Source organism: Salvelinus namaycush, chromosome 25 (assembly GCF_016432855.1).
Source record: "Salvelinus namaycush isolate Seneca chromosome 25, SaNama_1.0, whole genome shotgun sequence".
NCBI lineage: Eukaryota > Metazoa > Chordata > Actinopteri > Salmoniformes > Salmonidae > Salvelinus > Salvelinus namaycush.
In genome coordinates, this window is record NC_052331.1 from 29,620,278 (window position 1) to 29,647,645 (window position 27,368).

Below are 27,368 nucleotides of genomic sequence, written 5' to 3' on the forward strand. Positions count from 1 at the left end.
ACCAGCCATAATCTCCCCATTGCATCCAGTGAAATACCCACCTCCTGCATCGAGAGAACAGCTAATCAGTGGTAAGAGTACAGGTTAATAATAGAAGCACACCTTATATAACAGCCAGAGAGAGGATTTAAAGAAAACAACAGCACCCCATTAAACACAGCATCCATCCACACATACACAGGTAATAACCAAACATCCATACCAGCAGCTTAGAGAAACCTTATTTTACAGCATCAGCATCTTCAGAGTATGATCATGTATGAGATGTAGATGACAGTTGGGCTTTACCTGGAGGAGTCGGGAGAAGGTCTGAGAGAGGCCATTATGGGCTGAAGTATAGCCAGGGCTGGGACAGTACAAATTCAACCACACCTTGTTTCTTCACAAAACCGGAGAGCAACAGCTGTCTGGTGAAGTCCACAAAGCATATGGTATTAAATGACCTACAGCATGGTCAAGCAGGTTAATGTTTCCAACATTTTCGGACTAGTAAACAACTATTGATTTAGAACCACAGTGTTACTGCAAGTCACAAAGAAAACAGGAGCTGCCTCCACTAATCCAACACCATTCCAACTTTAACATTTCAACATCATCAAATAATCTATGCTTAGTCTAATACAGCGACAACTAAGATACCAAAAACCATTTAGTCCAATAAACGTAAGCTAGATATGATGTGGCTGTCCATGTCACTGATTTCTTTGTGTGTGTGTGTGTGTGGGTGGGTGTGTGTGTAAGTAGAAAAAACATGTTGACTCACCCTACTTGTAGTGAAACGCCAATGCTGTCCTCCTCTCTTACCATGACTCTGCCATACAGTGCACGCTTTTAGATTTTGTTGTCCTAGGCTAGCTGGCTAAAATGCTTGCTTGCTTGCTAGCTAGCCTAACTTCCGTTCATGGGAAACGATGTGCCAAGCCAGCTAGTTAACATTAGCCTACTACATCTAGCTACATATTGAACTTCCTTCATCTCAGGCCAGAGGCACAACGTATGAATTTATGATTAGATCAGAATCGCTGTTATAATCATAGGCCAGTACGGAGAATTAAGTAAAACCAGAAGTCCAAATCCCTATCTCCATCCATGGCTAATTTAGGAAAGGGATGATTTTAACTAGCTAGCTAGCCACCAGAGGACAACAACACAACAAGATACAACAATTCAAGTTTTTTTCTGTAAATTATTTGTTGGTTTTGGTGTAATGTGATTGCTGTGAAGCCAAATCCAAACTGGCTTCCCTTGCATTCAATACTATAGTAACGTTATACTCTTTTTGACCAGACAGCCTCAGATAATGGCCTACACGTACTGAGACAGAGGGGCGCTGTTTCGCTCCCTCGGATGCTTTCTCCGATTAAATACATTCAGACTCTTGTGAATTGAAGGATAATTAGGAAACACAGAGAGACTAAATATATATATATATATATATTTTCTTGGTCAATTTTTTGGGGAAGCCTGGCTTCCCTTGGCATCCATGAATACATGCTACTGGATAGACAACACACTGTACATCAAACCACTTTTCCACTGAGGCCTGCATCCTACAACAAGATATGATGCCCTCTGTTGGCAAACTAAAGTTAAAGCAGGGCATAACAGCAAGAGTGAGGCAGAGTAAGAGGGGGACCTGTATGTTTGCTGTAGCTCACCTTACTCTATCCTCCTTTGTAGATGAAAGGAAGAGTGAAGGTCAAACAGATAAGCATCACTGTTAACACCATCAACCCTCGATGCATTTGAACAAACACAGGACACTTACACTGTATCTTTGATGCTTATCACCTTCAAGCAGTGACATATCAATGTAAAGGGACAACTTATTGTCCATGTACAGTATATTTCCTGAGCCGTTACATCTACAGCCTTTACATCTTTAACCTTTTACAACAGATGTTACATTTGAGTTAATCTGTTTGTTGTTACATACCTGGAAACACCTTTTTTGACTGAACAGTGTTTGCTCTGGGCAATCAGGTTTGAAGTAGCTGGCTATGAAAGTGTCCGTTCTTCCAGCCAACATCCAAGCAATCAACATGAGAGTGCTTGATATTACAAAATAGATCATGTAAACAACTTTAGATTACCCTTAATCATTCTTAAATCAAGTCAATTAATGCCGTATATATCAAATTGTTGACGAAAGTCTGACATGATATATATATATTTTTTTATGAACCTTTAACTAGGCAAGTCAGTTAAGAACAAATTCTTATTCTCAATGACAGCCTAGGAAGAGTAGGGGTGTTAACCCCGGTGTCCTGGCTAAATTCCCAAGCTGTGCCTCATACCATCACGGTCACCTAATCATCCCCATCCCCCTCCTCTCCCCTGTAACTATTCCCCAGGTCGTTGCTGTAAATGAGAACGTGTTCTCAGTCAACTTACCTGGTAAAATAATGTTAAATATAAAAATAAAAGGAACAGTGGGTTAACTGCCTTGTTCAGGATCAGAACGACAGATTTTTACCTTGTCAGCTCAGGGATTCATCTAGCAACCTTTTGGTTACTGGCCCAACGCTCTAACCACTAGGCTACCTGCCACACCAACCATATTAACATGGTATCACCGACAGTCCTGTGAAGGGTACATTCTTATGCATTTGTTTGCCTGCTATTTTCAGTGTCCATTCCACTCACTGTGAAATTTCACGAGGAAGGGTGATCGGGAGCCTGTGAGAATCTCTGCTGGAACATTGATGACCTTCTACCGTGAGGATATGAGGGGTTAGGTCATGCACCACCCAGACAAGACAATAGTCACAGAGGTGGACGAGTTAGTAGTAAGTCACTTACAGAAAGTAGGCTTCTCTTACCATCAGTGACATATACTGTGACTAATATGTCAGTGAAGGTGAGGTGACATTCAACAGGTAGACTCCATCTTTAGAAATAGGGCATACAATTAATAAGATGCATGCTGTTGTATGACAGCATGATTGGAAGCCATGTCAAAGGCAGAATTACTAAATCCTTTCGCCAACCTTCATCCAAAAAACTTTTATCTATATTCTCCATTCTTTGACAGCTTATTACCGTCATAAACAGGTCATAAAGTGGCCATTGAGGGGAAAAATGTATAGCTATATAAATGATTGAGGCCTTGTATCTAGATCCCCCCATATTATATATATACCACAATTTATCTGACATTTACAGTAAATTTTAAATAAAGGTAAAATAAAAAAAATAAAAAAATGTAGTCAGTAGCAGAAGCTCCGACAAAACAATGAGCCAGATGTTTCACTGGATGTAAATATCTGAAGTATTCAGTTGGAATTTCCACTTACCACCAAATATGGTGATAAGAACAGTGGCCAGCAGTGTGAGAAGATGGATTTTGGCCCACATTCTGCAAATTTTCTCATCAATTAAAAATGTTCTGTTCCCAAAACTAGAATCTCTTACAGAGTGGACTATTTTTTGTAGACTTTGCCCTTTACCAAAGTTTTAAAAAAAAGGTGTTGTTTAAAAGAACTGCAAGCACGAATTGAGTCATCAGATTTACACTCACTTAAGAGTAGGCGTTTCCTAATGGAAATATGCAAATACATGCTGGGACGCACCAATAGGATCTCGCTAGCTTGTGCTTGTTCTGCCCACTATGATTAATTTGCTCCCATTGGAAATGAGTCTATCTTGGGTTAGTTAAACATTTTTGGCTGAAGCGTGGGTGTCATTAAACAATAATGTGACATAATTGTTATAAGACTTTACCCCAGGGGCAGTATGACAAGCCAATATCAAACCACAAACCCCTTGACCTCATGGACGAAAGAAAACACTGACTGACATTACATTTTTGAGAACTAGGAGATAACTAGTAAAGCCAGGGAGCTGAGAAGACCAGATCGAAGTTGCATTTTATTTTATGTACAAAGAAAGGTGTGTGGAATACCAAATCCACTAACGGATGTAATAAAGCAAACAATTTGAAATGCAGCACATTATGTAAAGTAATCAGAAAACTTTTAGAATGTGTTAGACCTTCTTTCCCCCACCAAAATCCATAGACAAACAGTTGTGTAAACAGTTATGCAACTGTATGCAATTATAGAATGACAAGAGACATAAAACCGGTTCTGGCGAGGGCAGTGTATTCCCAGGTGAATCAGATACATGGCCTAATCAGCTAAACAAGATAACATGTGATTGTACAAGTGTTTCACTTTCATATCAAAAACACTCAAGACTATATCACAGACCAAAACCACATGTCCTAAAATATATTAGCCTTATCACTGCATTCTCCATTTTTGAGATCTCTCTTATATTGGAGTGGAAACCGACAAGACCACACAATGAACGTATAAACCAGAGGTTCTCCAAATGGGTTCCGCGGAGGTATTGCAGGGGTTCCACAGACAGATCTCAAAATGTATTAAAAAAAAACAGTTAACAGATTTTGGCCAAGAAATCCGTAGAACAAGTTTAGAGAGTGTAATACAATGCAATATTATTAATCTACAATTTATACTCTTAACCCTCGGCAACATGGAAGGCTCACAGGGATATTGGTAGCCACAGTACTCCACCAATTAGCACTGTCAGAAACACATTAATCTTTAACTGTAAATACAGGTTTTCATTTTATGGTGTAGATTCGATTGTGAGATAACACAGTAAGTTACATGGAAAGATATGTTGAGAGAATGCAGAGGGAATCAGACAGAAGACCTGACCTGGGTACTGGATGTGGAAATGCACCACATACAAGCAGTGGTGTAAAGCACTTAAGTAAAAATACTTTAAAGTTCTACTTAAGTCGTTTTTTGGGGTATCTGTACTATATTACTTATATTTGACAACTTTTACTTCACTACATTACTAAAGAAAATAATTTACTTTACACCCAAAAGTACTCATTACATTTTGAATGCTTAGCAAGACAGAACATTTTTCCAATTCACACACTTATCCCTGGTCATCCCTACTTCCTTCTGATCTGGCAGACTCACTAAACACAAATACATCCTTTGTACATTATGTCTGAATGTTAGTGTGCACCTGGCTATCCATAAATAAAAAAGAAAAGAAAATGGTGCCGTCTGGTTTGCTTAATATAAGGAATTTTTTATGATTTATACTTTTACTTTTGATACTTAAATATATTTTAGCAGTTGTTTATTTTTGATACTTAAGTATATTTCAAACCAAATACATTTAGACTTTTACTGAAGTAGTACTTTATTGGGTGACTTTCACTTGAGTCATTTTCTATTAAGGCATCTTTACTTTTACTCAAGTATAACAATTGGGGAATTTTTCCACCACTGCATACAGGATTATCACCCAATTGTATTCTTATTTTATTACAATTAATATTAAAATAGTACAACAAGTATGCTGGTAGGCTTGGGTTACCACAAAACCCAGCTCTCAAAAATAAAATATTCTGAAGGGGAAAAACAAAAAACGGACTCAACACATATATACACACACTGCCATCCTCCGTCGCCCTAGGCTCCCTGCCTACAAGCAATCTCACTCCACACTCAGTTTGGCAAACATGGTTCTTCGCATGTGTTCTGTAAATCTGCATGCTGTCCTACACTGTCGGTGAAAGGTTGTGACGCTCCCTGGGTTGGTAGGGTGGCCATGTCCTCCTCAGCCTTTCTCTTCCTTGGGGAAAGGGTCAGTGTGAGATCTTTATCCTGTGGGACAAGTCCTTTAATTTCCTGCAATAGGCTTTGCAGATGTGAAGACAGGCCAGTCATGTACTGTTCATCTTGAAGATGATAGGTGAGGTCTGTTATTTCTTTTAGATAGCCTGCACATTGCTTCTGCAACACCTTCAAGTTCTTCTTAGAGGACCTCTTTGGGATAAAGAACATGGGTTTATCACAGAGGGGTCATTTATTTTATTTTTTTAAGATGTATGTCATTCTTAGGTAGGACAGCATGCATATATATATATATATATATATATACACGCACACACATACCTCGCCAACAAGTGCGTGTGAGCTATGCTCAGAGAGAGAGGGGAACCTGACGCAGTAGACAACCTCTGCCTTCACAGAGCTTGGTTTTTCACTTAGCGCTGCCTTCAGATCTTTGGAGGCCTCCTTTTTAGAGCGCACAGTACTCTCCTCAATCTAGACAGGAAATAACATGCTTGTTAAATGTGTACTGTTATGTACAGCGTTAGCCCTGTAGGTGACAGTCTAAACCATGATATAGTTCTTCATATTTACCTTAAAACCAGGAAAGCGGATAATGTGGGCGATGTTTATTAAAGCCTTGCAGTCCACCTTCTTTGTATTTTGTTTCCGTCTCTTTAAGGCATGGTCTTCAAGCTATGGAAGGTGGCAAAACATTTAATAATAATTGATTGGACTTATATAGCAACTTGAGACACCCGAAGCACTTTACTGTGTAGGGGGACTTCACCTCATCCACCAATTTACACGTAACTGCCAAAATAAAGGAAACACCAAGTGTCTTAATAGGGCTTTGGGCCACCACGAGCCACCAGATCAGCTTCAATGCGCCTTGGCATAGATTCTACAAGTGTATTGGAGGGACGCAACATAATTTGGTGTTTTGTTGGTGGTGGTGAAAAACGGTTTCTCAGGCACCGCTCCAGAATCTTCCCATGTGTTCAATTGGGTTGAGATCTGGTGACAGACAGCCCCTATAATCCTTTGAGACCCCTCTTTCAAAGTTACAGATCTCTTCTTCTAAACATGGTAGCCAAAATAATGGGCAACTGGGTATTTTTATACATGACCCTAAGCATGATGAGATGATAATTAATTAACTCACAAACCACATCTGTGTGGAAGCACCTGCATTCAATATACTTTTTATCCCTCATTTACTCAAGTGTTTCCTTTATTTTGGCAGTTACCTGTATCTCACCCACTACCATTTTGAGCCAGACTGCTCACCACACATTAGCTATCATGGTGGAGAGGCGAGGAGTGATATATATGCCAATTACAAGAATGATAATGGAATGAGGCCTGGTTGGGAATTGGATTTTAGCCAGAGGCTACTCTTGCAATAAGTGCCATGGGATCTTTCTTTAGTGACCACATAGGGTCAGGAAACCCATTTAAAGTCCAATCTATTGTTAGTTAGCCTAGTACACTTCAACATTATCGAAATTAAATGAATGTTGTAAAAGTGTATGGTAGAAAATGACAGCGATCCGTCTTTGAACTTACCGCCTTCTTGTTCATTTTAGCAGCATGTTTCTCTTTAGCTTTTACTTGTCGGTCTTTCCCCTGATGGCATTCATATGTGCTTGTGCCCACAACCTGAAATGGAACTCCATTGAATGGGTGACTTTTTACCTCCCAGCTGATCTTCTTTCCTTCCAAAGGGTGTGCATCTGTCAAAGGACAAGAAACTGATATTACTATTGGGGAAAATAATGTAGGGCAGCAGGTAACCTAGAGGTTAAGCACGTTGGGCCAGTAACCGAAAGGTCGCTGGTTCTACGCCCCGAGCCGACTAGGTGAAAAATATGTCGATGTGCCCTTGAACAAGGCACTTAACCCTAATTGCTCCTGTAAGCCGCTCTGGATAAAAGCGTCTGCTAAATGCAAAAATAAATAAAGTAGCAAAGTTTCTGTATCCAATAACTCCTCTGTGCTTGGAATATAATCCCATATGCTAGCAACTATTAAAAATATTGCCTGTTCCAGCTGGCTGGCTGGGTGTTATTAGATAGGTAATGTTTGGTGTGACACAGATCACTTGACCAACCTTAACTTGTTGATACTTCCTGACTCAGAAGACAACCAATGTCTTATAAACATCCATGTCTAGTTGCAGGGGGTTTGTTTGAATTTAGAAAATAATCGGAAGTCTACAACAGCTCAATACAATGGAGGTGCCAAAGAGGCATTTCTTCAGGTTGTATGTAGCTTGATGATAGCAATCTAAACTCCATATTTGGTGAGTATCTAACATTTTCTCATTATTAAACTTGAAAAGCTGGTGAATGGCAAGTTGAATGGCTGCTTCCTTGGATCCTGAGAGGTGCAGCGGTCTAAGGCACTGCATAGGAGAGGGTTTGGCCGGGGTAGGCAGTCATTGTAAATAAGAATTGGTTCTTAACTGACTTGCCTAGTTAAATAAAAATACATTCTGGGCTTAAAAGGATATTCACCATATCAACAACTCCCGTAAGGCTAGTCCTTGATCATGACTCTCAGTTCCATTAATTTACAGATAAATCATTGGATTAAGGTGTCTTCTGTACGGGGGAGTTTTGTTAAGAGCACGCCGCTCAATCTGAACATTAACATAGCGCTTCCAGTACAGTTTTGGAAGCATAAGGACCTTATCTTTCATATCAGGGAGAAATAATTTCAAAAGCAAAAGGTTAAATTTATACACACCTTGATAAGGTTTGGGTTAGCATTCCCATACGGCCATATCTCCATGTTTCAGCGCATGTTTACGGAAAACAGACAGAAGACAAGAGGCGACCACCTATGCTAATTACAGTGCCTTGCAAAAGTATTCATCTCCCTTAGCATTTTTCCTATTTTGTTGAATTACAACCTGTAATTTAAATAGATTTTTATTTGGATTTCATGTAATGGACATACACAAAATAGTCCAAATTGATTTAGTGAAATGAAAAAATTACTTCTTCTTTAAAAAAAAAAAAAAAGTGGTGTGTGCATATGTATGCACTCCTTTTGCTATCAAACCCCTAAATAAGATCTGGTGCAACCAATTACCTTCAGAAGTCACACAATTAGTTAAATAAAGTCCACCTGTGTGCAATCTAAGTGTCACATGATCTGTCACATGACCTCAGTTTATATACACCTGTTCTGATAGGCCCCAGAGTCTGCAACACCACCAAGCAAGTGCTACCATGAAGACCAAGGAGCTCTACAAACAGGTCAGGGACAAAGTTGTGGAGAAGTAAAGATCAGGGTTGGGTTATAAAAAAATATCCAAAACTTTGAACATCCCAGAGCACCATTAAATATATTATTAAAAAAGGGAAAGAATATGGCACCACAACAAAACTGCCAAGAGAGGGCCACCCACCGCAAGGAGGGCATTAATCAGAGAGGCACCAAAGAGACCAAAGATAACCCTGAAGGAGCTGCAAAGCTCCACAGCGGAGATTGGAGTATCTGTCCATAGGACTATTTTAAGCCGTACACTCCACAGAGCTGGGCTATATGGAAGAGTGGCCAGAAAGGCCATTGATTAAAGAAAAAAATATGCAAACATGTTTGGTGTTCGCCAAAAGGCATGTGGGAGACTCCCCAAACATATGGAAGAAGGTACTCTGGTCAGATGAGACTAAAATTAAGCTTTTTGGCCATCAAGGAAAACTGTCAGGCACAAACCCAACACCTCATCACCCTGAGAACATAATCCCCACAGTGACGCATGGTGGTGGCACTTCATGCTGTGGGGATGTTTTTCCATCGGCAGGGACTGGGAAACTGGTCAGGATTCATGGATGCCGCTAAATACAGGGAAATTCTTGAGGGAAACCTATTTCAGTCTTCCAGAGATTTGAGACTGGGATGGAGGTTCACCTTCCAGCAGGACAATGACCCTAGGCATACTGCTAAAGCAACACTTGAGTGGTTTAAGGGGAAACATTTAAATGTCTTGGAATGGCCTAGTCAAAGCCCAGACCTCAATCCAATTGAGAATCTGTGGTATGTCTTATATTGCTGTACACCAGCAGAACCCATCCAACTTGAAGGAGCTGGATGAGTTTTGCCTTGAAGAATGGGCAAAAATCTCAGTGGCTAGATGTGCCAAGCTTATATCGACATACCCCAAGAGACTTGCAGCTGTAATTGCTGCAAAAGTTGGCACTACAAAGTATAGTTATGCACGCTCAAGTTCTGTTTTTTTGTCTTGTTTGTTTCACCCAAAATTATTTTGCATCTTCAAAGTAGTAGGCATGTTGAGTAAATCAAATGATACAAACTCCCCCCCAAAAAAATCAATTTTAATTCCAGGTTGTAAGGCAACAAAATAGGAAAAATGCCAAGGGGAGGTGAATACTTTCACAAGCCACTGTAGCTATCTAACATGCTCTGAACACTTGTGTGTAAGCGTGACTCGGGAAGTTTAGAGGAAGTGTAGTTTTGTCAACTAGAGGCACCCATAGCTGTACGAATCTGTGCAAAACTGCTACAGTAAGTATATTTCCTATTTGAAGAATTCTTTCTCGCTGATGAGAGGCCATATGTTTTGAAAGCTGTATCGCAAGCGATGATTATTGCCGTTTTCTAACAAATAAACAATTAACAAGTGTCTTTGTGGCTGTGGTAACTAGTGCCAATCTCTATTAGCCCATTACCAAATGGACATGGCTAGAAGGCATCGCGCTTTTGTCAAATTAAGTTGAAATGTTTAGCATTTTAGTTTACCCCTTTCTGAACCTAATTCTCCTAACCTGCTGCGTAACTTCTAACCTGCTATGAAGTCAAATCTGATGTTAATTTGACCAAAACTGGAGCCAGTCTACTCATGACCAATACAATCAGTTTTGCCAGGTCCAGCTAAAATTTCCTGCCCAATGAACTCTGAAAACCTTCCCACAAGCCCTGAAAATTAGCCCCCCCCCCCAAAAAATTTTTTTATCCATGAGACCCTTTTGCCATAACATTATTGAGCGAGTTAAGGAATATTTACAATTTAACTATGTAGGCAATGAAGGAAAATTTGTTTTTCCATCCGAATAATAATTCTTGTAAGTTTAAGAATGTCACAAGAAACTTCCCTTATTAAACTCTCCAGGTCATTTTTCATCAATGGATGTCAATTTAACTTGTTTTGACTGCTATGATTAAACAATAAGGTCCTAGGACATGGTAGATGGACAATATACCACAGCTAAGGGTATATTCTTTGGAAATAGCCCTTAGCCATGGTATATTGGTCATATACCACAAACACCTGAGGAGCCTTATTGCTATTATAAACTGGTTAACAATGTAATTAGAAAAGTAAAAATATGTTTAAAATTGTCATTCCCATAGTACACAGTCTGATATGCCATGGCTTTCAACCAATATGAATTCAGGGCTCAAACTACCCAGTTTCTAATTGTAAATAAATCTAGTTTGTGGATGCGCATAACTATAGATAAATCCAATGGGAGAGTGAGTGATAACTTGGACAGAGGGTCTCAATCTCTGTGCAGGAAACACTTGGAAGAACTTCAAAAAAACAATGTTAGGCTGTTTTCTGGCAATTTTGCCAGATGTTAAGACTACAATCCATTATAAATGGTCTGCGAGATTGACTTACTTCAATAGGCATAGGCTAATGACTCATCTGGGTTTAATTGCAATTCAACTTTGCCATGGTTTACTGAGCTAGATGCAGATGTCCTTCCAGGGGCTATCTCATTTCAGGGAAAAGTCCACAATGAAACTGACATTAAATGTGGACAGATACATTCGTGATAGAGCTGTAACCATGATCACAATTGATAACTCCCAATTTAATTAACTAAACATGGCCATAAATAATTGCATAATAACACAAGGCTCCAACAAAAAAGACGGAGTTATAGGCTATTAATTCCGTTTGCCAGCTCCGGCTAGGCTACACAAGTGGCACAAATTGATTTGCAATGACTCCAGTGATTTCAACATTTATTGTACTGTATCAAATGGTAGGCTACAGTAGCCGAATGGCATTGCAATTAATAGCCTACTTGACGGCCAACAGATCCAAATGTAGCCTATCATTCTCAGCATTCAAAGTAATTTTCATTGTGGACTTTTCTCCCATAACAGAAGCACGCGAGGGAGTTCGATAATTTCACATTTCCACTCGCGCAGCGCTCCAGACCCTAGAACTGAGCATGACTAAACCCTTCGCTTGATATGATTAACCATGAGAAAAGTCGACATTTGAGTGTAGTTTACTTTAAACCACCTTTTAGCGAATTTATCTAAAGAGCTTTGTCGCCGTTATAGTTTTATGGAAAATGAGTGTCATTATGGAGACATTCTTATTAATAGCCTACCAACTGGTTAAAAAAAAATAAAAAAAGTTGTCTTGATGTGCGCGCGCTGTTCTCTCGTTGACTCAGTTGCAGCACTCTCTCAAAGCGCAGCACTCTCTCAAAGCGCACCCCCCCTTGGTATCAACCTGCACATTGCCTGAGTCAACAGCAGCTAGTTACAGATTATATATATATATATATATAAATAAAAGAGATGCCGCGGTGCCAAATAGAAGTAGCTCAAAAACCCGCCACCAATACATTTTCATCCGCGACATCGTTTTCAAAGTAGCCCAATTTGGTAAAAGAACCGCAGACATGGCAACCCTGGTTACAATCTGCTAACTAGCGTTAGCTCATTTTAAGATGTGGAGGAAGTAGTGTGGAGGAAGAGGCAGTCCTTTACTAAATAACCAGACCAAAAGCTACAGACCTAGTTTGCTAGCTATTCCCACAGCATGTCTACATCGTTATTTGTTACTGTATACCCCAGTGGTCTACCTACACCAGCTCAGCATGGCCACAGTGTACTAACTAGCTAACGTTAACGTTTAACCATCTTGATAACGTTAGCCACTTCGCCCCGGGAGTAAGTAGCCTAGTACATCAGACGGTGATAGGCAACTAGCTTACCCTTTCGCCCAAAACGTTTGTCTTTGCGCAAGATTATGTATTTCAACGACGTTGTCTCTTCTTGTTTAGCTATTTCTTTAGTTATTTGGTCTTCACTATCAAACTCGCTTATTTGCAATGTTGCTGCCATTTTGAAAATGACGGGGCTGTCACTGCCTCATCTGATTGGTTGGATGATGGTGCTTCCTGCTTTGCAAATACTTGGCCGAATAAAGCAAGTCAGCGTGTTCTTTGATTTGATAACACCAAAAATGTTTCCTCATATTATTTGGGGATTTATCGTTTGATACATGGACAGTGAAAAGAAGACAACTATTCCAGTTTAGTTTTTTGTTTTTGTATAGGCTTCTCCTGCACAGCAGGTGGTGCTATACCTATTGTTGACAGTGGACATGCAGCAGGCAAGAAATTCCCGAAGAAGATTGTTTACACTCCTTATATTGTTCCCCTACCAAACACCATCCAGTGTGGACTTTCATGATCAACTATCGACTAGACTAGCCAGTTATCTAGATACATTGTAGCTGGTGTAGTTAAAAATAATGGAAGATAGAAGCCTTCCTCGTATTGTGGTCATTGCACTGTCTGTGCTGATCTACATTTCTGCTTTAGCAATTAATGCTATGGCAGGCGCTGGAAAGGGTGAGTCTTATCTAACTTAGCTAACGCTAATTCATGTGAACGCAGTGTTGTGTAACTTGCTATGTTTTAACTGTGTAGCGCTTCCTATATGGCTGTTCATACTAAACTGTAGGACAGGAAATAACATTTTGTTGGCAGCATAGCTGCACATTATTCTATTCTTAAGTAGAAGCATTAAGAGTTCCTAGCTTTATGTTTAGCAAGGGACATGCAGAACCCACCCTATTACACAAAGTCAATGACAACCTTGTCCTCAGGGGAGGAAGTCTGGTGCTTGAGACTACATAACTGACTGATGCAACACTGTAGTTTTCCCAACAGTTATGCTGTACTTGTTTTGCAATCTCCTCTCTTCTAGGACCATTCCATTCGAGTACAGGGAACATTTCCAAGAAGTATGAAACCGACATAACTCCGGCTGGATGGACCTTTTCTATCTGGGGGCTCATCTACACCTGGCTGTCTCTCATGCTCATCTATGTCATCTCCTTCCTCTACAGAGGGTACAGACACAATTATTCACCTACCTATATCAGTCAATCAATCACTAGCTCAACCATGCAGCCATCTATCTTTTAGGCTACTATTCTATAGTATTCTATTATTTTAGGACACCATCCTTCTGCTGTAGTATCAACACCTAGACAGTGAAATGCAGTAATTCATGTATTAGATGTATAGTTATGTAGGTATTGCAGCACAACCGTCCGTCATTGGGAGTCCCATAGGGCGGTGCACAATTGGCCCAGCGCCGTCATTGTAGATAAGAATTTGTTCTTAACTGACTTGTCTAGGTAAATAAAGCTTACATTTAAATAAAACATTTTTTAAAAGCTACAGTAGAATGTTTGTTCTGATACCAACTTTATTTTCAATTCCTCAGGAGCTGGACCCTCTCTGTACTGCCATATGGTTTCTACGTGTCCTGGATAGTCAACATGGCCTTCAACATGACCTGGCTTGTCCTATGGGTTCAAGAGTGCGTAACAGTCTTTTAACACCTAAACCAATGAGTTCCTGTTGCCTGACTAACCTGATTTAAGTGGATGGGTGGAAGCAAAATACAGCATCTCCACTTCCACCATGGCTAGACCAGCCCCGCGCCAATGTTCGCGTGATCATTTTGCCTGTCTCCAACAGGCGCAATCATTACATGTAGGTTAAAATATCAAAATCAATATATTTATTTCCAGGCAGATTGAAACATGCATGTTGCTAGCTCATTTGTTTTGGGAGATTAACATGGGGTTGTTTAACCTGACATGCATATGGTCCTCTTTACAGCTGGTTCTTTGTAGAATTTTTACCCAGATTCATACAAAATTATGTTTCTACTCAGACGATTAATCCACAGATAAAAAGGGAAACTTAGTTCGTTTTTCTTAGTTATCTCTGATGAATCACTCCTCGTTTGTCTTTGTCATCCACGTGGGTTTGTATCTTCCTGATAACCAATAAGGAGGGCATTTGCAGCCCGTCGAGCATCTTAAATAGAACCAAGTTATAATTACCACCTGGCTACGCTACACGGACACTGTGAAAAGTTTGGTTGAAATTATTGAATACCATCCGTGTAAATTTATTTTGTAATACTCGCACACGTAATGTGGACGGTGTATGCAAGGTGTTACTATAACCATACCACACCTACCCATACTGTGGGCCTCTGCCTGTCTGTAGAGAACATTGAGAGAAGTTGAACCACATAGGCCTAGCGTTCCCCCCTTAACTTCTTTGCTTTACAATTAAAATAGAAATACATAATGTATGAATACAATGTTACTACACAAGGTATATATAATTGGACCCATTGAGATTCATTGTATTTTTGTGGGTCTCTATCATGCTATGATAATAACCAGGCCTATAGATTGTAGGACAGGAATTCTGTATACCTCTGGCCCTTCTTTGGACACTGTGTTAACTAACCCCCAGACGAGCTTCAATGCCATACAACTCTCCTTCCGTGGCCTCCAACTGCTCTTAAATGCAAGTAAAACTAAATGCATGCTCTTCAACTGATCGCTGCGCGCGCCTGCCCGCCCGTCCGTCCAGCATCACTACTCTGGACGGTTCTGACTTAGAATATGTGGACAACTACAAATACCTAGGTGTCTGGTTAGACTGTAAACTCTCCTTCCAGACTCACATTAAGCATCTCCAATCCAAAATTAAATCTAGAATTGGCTTCCTATTTCGCAACAAAGCATCCTTCACTCATGCTGCCAAACATACCCTCGTAACACTGACTATCCTACCGATCCTCGACTTCGGCAATGTCATTTATAAAATAGCCTCCAACACTCTACTCAACAAATTGGATGCAGTCTATCACAGTGCCATCCGTTTTGTCACCAAAACCCCATATACTACCCACCACTCTCGTTGGCTGGCCCTCGCTTCATACTCGAAGCCAAACCCACTGGCTCCAGGTCATCTACAAGTCTCTGCTAGGTAAAGCCCCGCCTTATCTCAGCTCACTGGTCACCATAGCAGCACCCCCCCCCCCCTTCCCCCCCCCCCCCCCCCCCCCCGTAGCATGCGCTCCAGCAGGTATATCTCACTGGTCACCCCCAAAGCCAATTCTTCCTTTGGCCACCTTACCTTCCAGTTCTCTGCTGCCAATGACTGGAACGAACTGCAAAAATCACTGAAGCTGGAGACTCATATCTCCCTCACTAGCTTTAAGCACCAGCTGCCAGAGCAGCTCACAGATCACTGCACCTGTACATAGCCCATCCAACTACCTCATCCCCATACTGTATTTATTTATTTATTTATCTTGCTCCTTTGCACCCCAGTATCTCTACTTGCACATTCATCTTCTGCACATCTACCATTCCAGTGTTTTAATTGCTATATTGTAATTACTTTGCCACCATGGCCTATTTATTGCCACACCTCCCTTATCCTACCTCATTTGCACATACTGTATATAGACTTTTTCTACTGTATTATTGACTGTATGTTTGTTTATTCCATGTGTAACTCTGTTGTATGTGTCGAACTGCTTTGCTTTGTCTTGGCCAGGTCGCAGTTGTAAATGAGAACTTGTTCTCAGCTAGCCTACCTGGTTAAATAAAGGTGAGGGGAAAAAAATGTTTTGCTCAAAACACCAAGGTAACTTGTGGATCAATGAGAGTTGTCTTTTGTTTTACTGTTCCGCACAGGCAGATGACTGCTGCGTTGATTGTACTGGGGATCATTGCTGTCACCAACTACGCTATGATCTTTTTCTCCTGCTATGGGCTGAGTGTTTACGGAGCCTGGCTCAGCCAGAACCACCCTAATGATCTTTGGTGCATCCGGGTGCTGGTGAGTTTAATTTGTGGCTTAATTTAGTTAGTTGTTCGACTCACACCATCCTCATGATTGTAGCATGGTCACAGATGTGCTTTAGCCAACTCCAGTCGGAGTATTGTTTTTCATTGGATTCACTCATCCCATTTAGTTTTATGGTGACACTTACAGTTGTTAGGTTCTAAATAACAGGGTAAAAATGGACAGACAACTATAAAAGCTAAAACCAAGTTTATTCACCCAATGGGTCAGACAGCTAAACACACAAAGACATGTTCCCACCAGCGTGTGTGTGTGTACAGTTGAAGTCGGACGTTTACATACACTTAGGTTGGAGTAATTTAAAACTCGTTTTGCAACCACTCCACAAATTCCTTGTTAACTAACTATAGTTTTGGCAAGTCAGTTAGGACATCTACTTTGTGCATGACACAAGTCATTTTCCAACAATTGTTTACAGACAGATTATTTCACTTATAATTCACTGTATCACAATTCCATTAGGTCAGAAGTTTACATACACTAAGTTGACTGCCTTTAAACAGCTTGGAAAATTCCATAAAATGATGTCATGGCCTTAGAAGCTTCTGATAGGCTAAATGACATAATTTGAGTCAATTGGAGGTGTACCTGTGGATGTATTTCAAGGCCTACCATCAAACTTAGTGCCTCTTTGCTTGACATCATGGGAAAATCAAAAGAAATCAGCCAAGACCTCAGAAAAAGAATTGGAGACCACAAGTATGGTTCATCCTTAGGAGCAATTTCCAAATGCCTGAAGGTACCACGTTCATCTGTACAAACAATAGTACGCAAGTATTAACACCATGGAACCACGCAGCCGTCATACCGCTCAGGAAGGGGACGCGTTCTGTCTCCTAGAGATGAACGTACTTTGGTGCGAAAAGTGCAAATCAATCACAGAACAACAGCAAAGGACCTTGTGAAGATGTTGGAGGAAATGGGTACAAAAGTATCTACATCCACAGTAAAACAAGTCCTATATCGACATAACCTGAAAGGCCACTCAGCAAGGAAGAAGCCACTGCTCCAAAACCGCCATAAAAAAAAGCCAGACTACGGTTTGCAACTGCACATGGGGACAAAGATTGTACTTTTTGGAGAAATGTCCTCTGGTCTGATGAAACAAAAATAGAACTGTTTGGCCATAATGACCATTGTTATGTTAGGAGGAAAAAGGGGGATGCTTGCAAGCCGAAGAGTACCATCCCAACCGTGAAGCACGAGGGTGGCAGCATCATGTTATGGAGGTGCTTTCTTGCAGGAGGGACTGGTGTATTTCACAAAATCGATGGCATCATGAGGTAGGGAAATTATGTGGATATATTGAAGCAACATCAGTCAGGAAGTTAAAGCTTGGTCGCAAATGGGTCTTCCAAATGGACAATGACCCCAAGCATACTTCCAAAGTTGTGGCAAAATGGCTTAAGGACAGCAAAGTCAAGGTATTGGAGTGGCCATCACAAAGCCCTGACCTCAATCCCATAGACAATTTGTGGGCAGAACTGAAAAAGCGTGTGCGAGCAAGGAGGCCTACAAACCTGACTCAGTTACACCAGCTCTGTCAGGAGGTATGGGCCAAAATTCACCCAACTTATTGTCTGAAGCTTGTGGAAAGTTACCTGAAACATTTGACCCAAGTTAAACAATTTAAAGGTCAAATGCTAATTGAGACTTCTGACCCACTGGGTATGTGAAAGAAACAAAAGCTGAAATAAATCATTTTCTCTACTATTATTCTGACATTTCACATTCTTAAAATAAAGTGGTGATCCTAGCTGACCTAAGACATGGGAATTTTTAGTAGGATTAAATGTCAGGAATTGTGAAAAACTGAGTTTAAATATATTTGGTTAAGATGTATGTAATCTTCCGACTTCAACTGTATGTATGTGTAACAGTATAACTTTACGTCCGTCCCCTCGCGAACCAGGGACCCTCTGCACACATCAACAACAGTCACCCACGAAGCATCGTTACCCATCGCTCCACAAAGGCTGCGGCCCTTGCAGAGCAAGGGGAACCACTACTTCAAGGTCTCAGAGCAAGTGACGTCACCGATTGAAAGGCTATTAGCCCGCACCACCGCTAACTAGCTAGCCATTTCACATCCGTTACATATGTATCCACCCACCCCAATTTGGGTTAAGTCTCCTCCTTCCCTCTAAACATTAACTTCCTGCCTAGCAATAAAGATGTAAGTGATGCGGGTAATAAACTGTTCCTTCTCCCTTAATGTGACCTGTCCTCGGCCCCCATTCCTCACTAATCCACAGCTCTCCACCCTTATCAGTGACCGCAACCATATACATTCCTCCTACAGATAACCATTAACTTCTGGTGTAGAAACCAGACTGTGGCCCTTCTCCTTTCCATAGGATACCTTATGATTAAAAATATTTCAAGTTTAGAAGTCAGAACTCATCACAGTGCCTTCGAAGTATTCACACCCCTTGATTTTTTTCTACATTTTGTCATGTTACAGCCTGAAATTTAAAATGAATTAAATTGAGATTTTTGTCACTGGCCTACACACTACCCCATAATGTAAAAGTGGAATTATATTTTTAGAAATTATTACAAATTAATTAAAAATGAAAAGCTAAAATTAGTCATTACGTATTCAAACCCTGTGTTATAACAAGCCTAATTAAGTTCAGGAGTACAACTTTGCTTAACAAGTCACATAATAAATAGCAAGGACTCACTCTGTGTGCAATAATAGTGTTTAACATTAAAAAAAATAATGACCTCATCTATGCACCCCACACATACGGTACAATTATCTGTAAGGTCGAGCAGGGAATTTCAAACACAGATTCAACCACAAAGACCAGGGAGGTTTTCCAATGCCTCGCAAAAAAGGTCACCTATTGGTAGAAACGTTAAATCGAGAAAAAAAAGGCAGACATTGAACATCCCTTAGTATGGTGAAGTTATTAATTACACTTTGGATGGTATATCAATACACCCAATCACTATAAAGATACAGGCGTCCTTCCTAACTCAATTGCCGGAGAGGAAGGAAACCACTCTGGGATTTCACCATGATGCCAATGGTGACTAAAACAGTTACAGAGTTTAATGGCTGTGTTAGGACAAAACTGAGAATGGATCAACAATATTGTAGTTACACCACAATACTAACCTAATTGACAGAGTGAATAGAAGGAAGCCTTTACAGAATAAACATATTCCAAAACATGCATCCTATTTGCAACTAGGCACTAAAGTAATGCTGCAAAAAATGTGGCAAAGCAATTAACTTTTTGTTCTGAATACAAAGTGTTATGTTTGGGGCTGTCACGTTCCTGACCTTGTTTTCTTTTTGTATAGTTGTGTTTAGTGGGTCAGGACGTGAGCTGGGTGGGCAGTCTGTGTTGTTTGTTCTATGTTAAGTGTCAGTGTTAATTGACCTTGTATGGCTCTCAATCAGAGGCAGGTGGTTGACGTTTTCCTCTGATTGAGAACCATATATAGGTAGGTTGTTTCACATTGTTTGTTGTGGGTGGTTGTCTTCCGTGTCTGTGTATGTTGCACCACACGGGACTGTTTCGTTTTGTCGTTAGTGTATGTAGTCTGTTCCTGTTCGTGCGTTCTTCGTATATTGTAAGTTCTCAAGTCCAGGTCTGTCTACATCGTTTATTTGTTTTGTAGTTTGTTGAAGTGTTTTCGTGTTTCGTCTTTACTTTAATAAACATCATTATGTCCACATTCCACGCTGCGCTTTGGTCCAATCCCTACTCCTCCTCTTCAGACGAAGAGGAGGAGAATGACCGTTACAGAACCACCCACCAAACAAGGATCAAGCAGCGTGAGAGGAACCAGCAGCAGCGGCCAAAAAAACAGGACTTGTGAACTTGGGAGGAAATATTGGACGGAAAAGGACCCTGGGCTCAGACAGGGGAATATCGCCGCTCTTTTGAAGAGAGGGAGGCAGCTAAAGCCCAGGAGCGGTGGTATGAGGAGGCAGCAAGGAGACGTGGCTGGAAACCCGAAAAGAAACCCCAAAAATTTCTTGGGGGGGGGCTAAAAGGGAGTGTGGCGAAGTCAGGTAGGAGACCTGCGCCTACTCCCTGTACTTACCGTGGAGAGCGAGAGTACGGGCAGACACCGTGTTACGCAGTAGAGCGCATGGTGTCTCCTGTACGTGTGCATAGCCCGGTGCGGTACATACCAGCTCCTCGTATCGGCCGGGCCAGATTGAGGATTGAGCCGGATGTCATGAAGCCGGCCCAACGCATCTGGCCACCAGTGCGTCTCCTCGGGCCGGCTTACATGGCACCAGCCTTACGCAGGGTGTCCCCGGTTCGCCTACATAGCCCGGTGCGGGTTATTCCACCTCCCCGCACTGGTCGGGCGACGGGGAGCATACAACCAGGTAAGGTTGGGCAGGCTCAGTGCTCAAGGGAGCCAGTACGCCTGCACGGTCCGGTATATCCGGCGCCACCTTCCCGCCCCAGCCCAGTACCATCAGTGCCTACACCACGCACTAGGCTTCCTGTGCGTCTCCAGAGCCCTGTTCCTCCTCCACGCACTCTCCCTGTGGTGCATGTCTCCAGCCCAGTACCACCAGTTCCGGCACCACGCACCAAGCCTCCTGTGCGTCTCCAGAGCCCTGTACGCACTGTTCCTTCTCCCCGTACTCGCCCTGATGTGCGTGCCCTCAGCCCGGTACCACCAGTGCCGGTACCACGCACCAGGCCTACAGTGCGTCTCAGCCGGCCAGAGTCTGCCGTCTGCCCAGCGGCGCCTGAACTGCCCGTCTGCCCAACGCCGTCTGAACTGCCCGTCTGCCCAACGGCGCCTTAACTGCCCGTCTGCCCAACGCCGTCTGAACTGTCCGTCTGCCAAGCGCCGCATGAACTGCCCGTCTGTACTGAGCCTGCAAAGCTGCCCGTCTGCCATCAGCCTTCAGAGCCGCCCGTCTGCCATCAGCCTTCAGAGCCGTCCGCCAGACAGGAGCCGCTAGAGCCTTCCGCCAGACAGGAGCCGCTAGAGCCTTCCGCCAGACAGGAGCAGCCAGAGCCTTCCGCCAGACAGGAGCAGCCAGAGCCTTCCGCCAGACAGGAGCAGCCAGAGCCTTCCGCCAGACAGGAGCAGCCAGAGCCTTCCGCCAGACAGGAGCAGCCAGAGCCGTCTGCCAGCCATGACCAGCCAGAGCCGTCCGCCAGCCATGACCAGCCAGAGCCGTCCGCCAGCCATGACCAGCCAGAGCCGTCCGCCAGCCATGACCAGCCAGAGCCGTCAGCCAGCCATGACCATGGCACCAGCTTTACGCAGGCTGTCCCCGGTTCGCCTACATAGCCCGGTGCGGGTTATTCCACCTCCCCGCACTGGTCGGGCGACGGGGAGCATACAACCAGGGCCTCCCGGGTGGCGCAGTGGTCTAGGGCACTGCATCGCAGTGCTAGCTGCGCCACCAGAGTCTCTGGGTTCGCGCCCAGGCTGGGCTGGGTTCGCGCCCAGGCTCTGTCGCAGCCGGCCGCAACCGGGAGGTCCGTGGGGCGACGCACAATTGGCATAGCGTCGTCCGGGTTAGGGAGGGTTTGGCCGGTAGGGATATCCTTGTCTCAGTATGTAATATGTAATAAAATGTATGCACTCTACTGTAAGTCGCTCTGGATAAGAGCGTCTGCTAAATGACTAAAATGTAAATGTAAATGACCAGCAAGAGCCGTCAACCAGCCATGACCAGCCAGAGCTGCCCCTCAGTCCGGAGCTGCCGTCCCTCAGTCCGGAGCTGCCGTCCCTCAGTCCGGAGCTGCCGTCCCTCAGTCCGGAGCTGCCGTCCCTCAGTCCGGAGCTGCCGTCCCTCAGTCCGGAGCTGCCGTCCCTCAGTCCGGAGCTGTCCCTTATTTTAGGTGGGTTTATTTGAAGGGTGGTCATTGGGAGGGGGATACAGAAGCGGGGAGTGACTATGGTGGTGTGGGGACAGCGTCCGGAGCCGGAGCCGCCACCGTGGACAGATGCCCACCCAAACCCTCCCCTTGAGGTTGAGTTTTGCGGCTGGAGTCCGCATCTTGGGGGGGGTAATGTCACGTTCCTGACCTTGTTTTCTTTTTGTATAGTTGTGTTTAGTGGGTCAGGACGTGAGCTGGGTGGGCAGTCTGTGTTGTTTGTTCTATGTTAAGTGTCAGTGTTAATTGACCTTGTATGGCTCTCAATCAGATGCAGGTGGTTGACGTTTTCCTCTGATTGAGAACCATATATAGGTAGGTTGTTTCACATTGTTTGTTGTGGGTGGTTGTCTTCCGTGTCTGTGTATGTTGCACCACACGGGACTGTTTCGTTTTGTCGTTAGTGTATGTAGTCTGTTCCTGTTCGTGCGTTCTTCGTATATTGTAAGTTCTCAAGTCCAGGTCTGTCTACATCGTTTATTTGTTTTGTAGTTTGTTGAAGTGTTTTCGTGTTTCGTCTTTACTTTAATAAACATCATTATGTCCACATTCCACGCTGCGCTTTGGTCCAATCCCTACTCCTCCTCTTCAGACGAAGAGGAGGAGAATGACCGTTACAGGGGCAAATCCAATTCAACACATTACTGAGTACCACTCTCTATTTTCAAGCATAGTGGTGGCTGCATCATGCTATGTTTGTAATTGTTACGGACTGGGGAGTCCGGATAGAAAGTAAACGGATTGGAGCTAAGCACAGGCAAAATCCTAGAGGAAAACCTGGTTCAGTCTGCTTTCCACCAGACACTGGGAGATGAATCTTTCAGCAGGACAATAACCTAAAACACAAGGCCAAATCTACACTGGAGTTGATATCCAAGAACACGGTGAATGTTCCTATGTGGCTGAGTTAGATTTTCAAGCGGATTTAAGTTAAAACTATGGCAATACCTGAAAATACCAATTTGACAGCTTGAAGAATTTTGAAAATAATAATGGGCAAATGTTGCACAATCCAGGTGTGGAAAGCTTATAAAGACTCACAACTGTAATCGCTGCCAAAGGTGATTCTAACTTGTATTGACCCAGGTGTGAGATTTCATTTGCAATACATTTGCAAACATTTCTAAAAACATGTCTTTACTTTGGCATTATGTGGTATTGTGTGTAGTAGGTTGAGGAAAAAGAAAACAATTGAATTCAGGCTGTAACACAACAAAATGTGGAATAAGTCAAGGGGTATGAATACTTTCATATCCCTTGAGATTAGTTTGCTAAAGCACATAGCTCTGGCCATCCTACTGCATTTTACTTTACATAATCATTCTATTGTAATGTATTTTCTCTAACCATCTTAGGTAATCCACTTTTTCAGTTGCTCTATCCCTTCCTTTGTCCTCTTATGAGGAATTCTACAGTCGTATACTACAAGTAACATTTTCTTAAATCTTAGGTGCAGAATGGCATTGCCCTGTATACCACATGGACAACCATCGCCACTCTGATCAACTTCACCCTGGTGTTGGACCTCTCTGGAGTGGCAAAGAGCACTGCAGCCACCGTGTCTCTCTGTATTCTACTGGTGGAGGTGATCGGATGGTAAGCACAGTTTAACAAAGTCTGTCTTATGAGAATCAGGCTCATCGTCTTTTGATTACATTTTTGGGCATGTGATCCAATCTCACTCGATGCATATGTTTTATTTGTTAATTATATAGACGTTACCAATGTAAATTAGACTCTCAGCACATTTGTGCACACAGCCACACACTTTCAATGTAATCGTAATGTGTTTATTGTAGGTTTGGTATTGAGAACTTCCTGCTGGATCAGCATGTGAGGTACATCCTGACTATTTACCCTGTGGTAATAATTGCTCTGGTTGGGAATGTGTTCAAGCACTACGACCCTGCAGCACCAAGCGCAAACGCTATCTTCATGGGTGAGTAGGTCTCATCTCTCAGACTAGATATCTATTACCAAGTACAACATCAACCCTTTCCTCCTAAACCTGAAAACATATTGTAGATCTGAAGGGATTGGATGGGTGTAAGCAATAGCTCCACGAGTCATGTGATAGGCTAAATGGAGTTCCCACCATATTGTTTAGACCTAACAGATTCTTTCAGATCTACAAGAAATGTCTAGCTTCGTTTTGGACTGGGCTCAAATCTCTTCATGTGAAACACTTAAACGTTTTAGAACCTCCCTCTCTATTCTCCGTAAATCATATTAGAAACTAATATACATGTTAAAGATAAATAGGATAATTTACTCTGTCTTCTATCACTTCCAGTTGTACTCTTGGTGGTTTCCTGTGTGCTCCTGGTGGTGCGAGTCACCTTGGTGTTCAGGAGAAATCGGAACCAGCCCCTGTACGCTGGCATGAGCCTGGAGGCTCTGATCTCGCCCAGCAGCCTGAACAAGAAGCAGAATAAGATATTCATGTAGAAGACTGGTACACACCACAATACCATCTTTTCACAAAGTGTCAAACCTTAATAAACTATAACATAACACATCTGCCTATATTAAACCATACACATTCATTATTCAGTTTGGACAAGAAGCAGATGGAAGATATTCATGTAGAATACTGGTAGTCTTCTACATAGTACAATCTGTATACGATACAAAGTGTCAAAGCCTATGCTGCCTATAAAACATATAATCATGTATTACGCACACTCAGTATTCAAGTATTAAAATACCTGTATTCATCCAATCATAACACTCCACTACACTGTAATGCATAACACTTTCGATGTTTATAATACATGTAATAAGAAATGTTTGTACACTAATCAATGCACTGAATAATCATATAATTCCAGTATAAATAACACTTTTTTTTACTTGATTCTTACTATTTTGTATTGATCTGATATATAAAAACATATTTTGCCTATCCTGTATTGATAATGATATTTTCACTTGATGAAACTATTAGTCTACACACTGAGTATGAGTAGAAAGATGGAATGCTAAAATAACATGGGATGTTAGTGTTTTATTATATGGTTTATGTGGGGCTAGGACATTTTTTTCCTATGATTACATACAGTTGAAGTCGGAAGTTTACATACACCTTAGCCAAATACATTTAAACTCCGTTTTTCACAATTCCTGACATTTAATCCTAGTAAAAATTCCTTGTCTTAGGTCAGTTAGCATCACCACTTTATTTTAAGAATGAAATGTCAGAATAATAGTAGAGTGATTTATTTCAGCTTTTATTTCTTTCATCACATTCCCAGTGGGTCAGAAGTTTACATACACTCAATTAGTATTTGGTAGCATTGCTTTTAAATTGTTTAACTTGGGTCAAACGTGTCGGGTAGCCTTCCACAAGCTTCCAACAAGTTGGGTGAATTTTGGCCCATACCTCCTGACAGAGTTGGTGTAACTTAGTCAGGTTTGTAGGCCTCCTTGCTCATACACGCTTTTTCAGTTCTGCCCACAAATTGTCTATGGGATTGAGGTCAGGGCTTTGGGATGGCCACTCCAATACCTTGACTTTGTTGTCCTTAAGCCATTTTGCCACAACTTTGGAAGTATGCTTGGGGTCATTGTCCATTTGGAAGACCCATTTGCGACCAAGCTTTAACTTCCTGACTGATGTCTTGAGATTTTGCTTCAATATATCCACAATTTTCCATCCTCATAATGCCATCTATTTTGTGAAGTGCACCAGTCCCTCCTGCAGCAAAGCACCCCCACAACATGATGCTGCCACCCCCGTGCTTCACGGTTGGGATGGTGTTCTTCGGCTTCCAAGCCTCCCCCTTTTTCCTCCAAACATAACAATAGTCATTATGGCCAAACAGTTCTAATTTTGTTTCATCAGACCAGAGGACATTTCTCCAAAAAGCACTATCTTTGTCCCCATGTGCAGTTGCAAACCGTAGTCTAGCTTTTTTTATGGCGGTTTTGGAGCAGTGGCTTCTTCCTTGCTGAGCGGCCTTTCAGGTTATGTCGATATAGGAGTTTTTTTGCTGTGGATATAGATACTTTTGTACCTGTTTCCTCCAGCAGCTTCACAAGGTCCTTTGCTGTTGTTCTGGGATTGATTTGCACTTTTCGCACCAAAGTATGTTAATCTCTAGGAGACAGAACGTGTCTCCTTCCTGAGCGGTATGACGGCTGCGTGGTCCCATGGTGTTAATACTTGCGTACTATTGTTTGTACAGATGAATGTGGTACCTTCAGGCATTTGGAAATTGTGTTTGGTGTTTGGGTGATTTCTTTTGATTTCCCCATGATGTCAAGCAAAGAGGCACTGAGTTTGAAGGTAGGCCTTGAAATACATCCACAGGTACACCTCCAATTGACTCGAATTATGTCAATTAGCCTATCAGAAGCTTCTAAAGCCATGACATCATCTGGCATTTTCCAAGCTGTTTAAAAGGCACAGTCAACTTAGTGTATGTAAACTTCTGGTCCACTGGAATTATGATACAGTGAATAATAAGTGAAATATTCTGTCTGTAAATAATTGTTGAAAAAATTACTTGTGTCATGCACAAGGTAGATGTCCTAACCGACTTGCCAAAACTATAGTTTGTTAACAAGGAATTTGTGGAGTGGTTGAAAAACTAGTTTTAATGACTCCAACCTAAGTGTATGTAAACTTACGACTTCAACTGTACATCTTTATCAGATAATGACACAGGGCTCTTTGAATGGTGAGGCTGAAACAACCGACTACAGACAAAAGTCGAGGAGAGAAGTCGGTGGGAGGTGCATCTGCGACAGGCGAAAGTCAGACACTGATGTGGTTTTCCAACAGCAAGGCTCAGTGCAACATGGCAGTGTTGCAGTTGTTTATTCAAGTTTTTCTTTGTAATGTCGACAAACTCTTCAATCCCCATATCACACACTGCCATACTAAAATATGTGTTCAATAT

General features: G+C 42.1%; 2 protein-coding genes across 2 annotated transcripts; one reads left to right on the forward strand and one right to left on the reverse strand.

Annotated features, from left to right (window-relative positions):
* Positions 1-5,196: 5,196 nt before the first annotated feature.
* LOC120019872 lies at positions 5,197-12,731 on the reverse strand. Its single transcript, XM_038963286.1, has 5 exons — positions 12,602-12,731; positions 7,179-7,345; positions 6,204-6,305; positions 5,952-6,104; positions 5,197-5,822 (listed from the first exon to the last, which is right to left on the reverse strand). Exons 1-5 carry the CDS (start codon positions 12,729-12,731, stop codon positions 5,502-5,504), a joined length of 873 nt encoding a protein of 290 aa, XP_038819214.1. The 3' UTR covers positions 5,197-5,501.
* A 293-nt stretch (positions 12,732-13,024) lies between these two features.
* On the forward strand, positions 13,025-25,369 carry LOC120020445. The gene is made up of 7 exons (XM_038964108.1): positions 13,025-13,243; positions 13,602-13,746; positions 14,127-14,222; positions 16,414-16,558; positions 23,915-24,060; positions 24,264-24,403; positions 24,758-25,369. Exons 1-7 carry the CDS (start codon positions 13,144-13,146, stop codon positions 24,910-24,912), a joined length of 927 nt encoding a protein of 308 aa, XP_038820036.1. The 5' UTR covers positions 13,025-13,143; the 3' UTR covers positions 24,913-25,369.
* The last annotated feature ends 1,999 nt before the right edge of the window (positions 25,370-27,368 follow it).

Bases quoted from the DNA above. Each gene is read 5' to 3' on its own strand.
- LOC120019872 (XM_038963286.1), bottom strand. From the start codon at position 12,731: ATGGCAGCAACATTGCAAATAAGCGAGTTTGATAGTGAAGACCAAATA. The intron at 7,346-12,601 runs GTAAGCTAGTTG...GTCCTTTGACAG, and splicing joins CAAACGTTTTGGGCGAAAGG to ATGCACACCCTTTGGAAGGA. The intron at 5,823-5,951 runs GTATGTGTGTGC...TTTATCCCAAAG, and splicing joins CACACGCACTTGTTGGCGAG to AGGTCCTCTAAGAAGAACTT.
- LOC120020445 (XM_038964108.1), top strand. From the start codon at position 13,144: ATGGAAGATAGAAGCCTTCCTCGTATTGTGGTCATTGCACTGTCTGTG. The intron at 24,061-24,263 runs GTAAGCACAGTT...TGTTTATTGTAG, and splicing joins CTGGTGGAGGTGATCGGATG to GTTTGGTATTGAGAACTTCC. The intron at 24,404-24,757 runs GTGAGTAGGTCT...TATCACTTCCAG, and splicing joins CGCAAACGCTATCTTCATGG to TTGTACTCTTGGTGGTTTCC.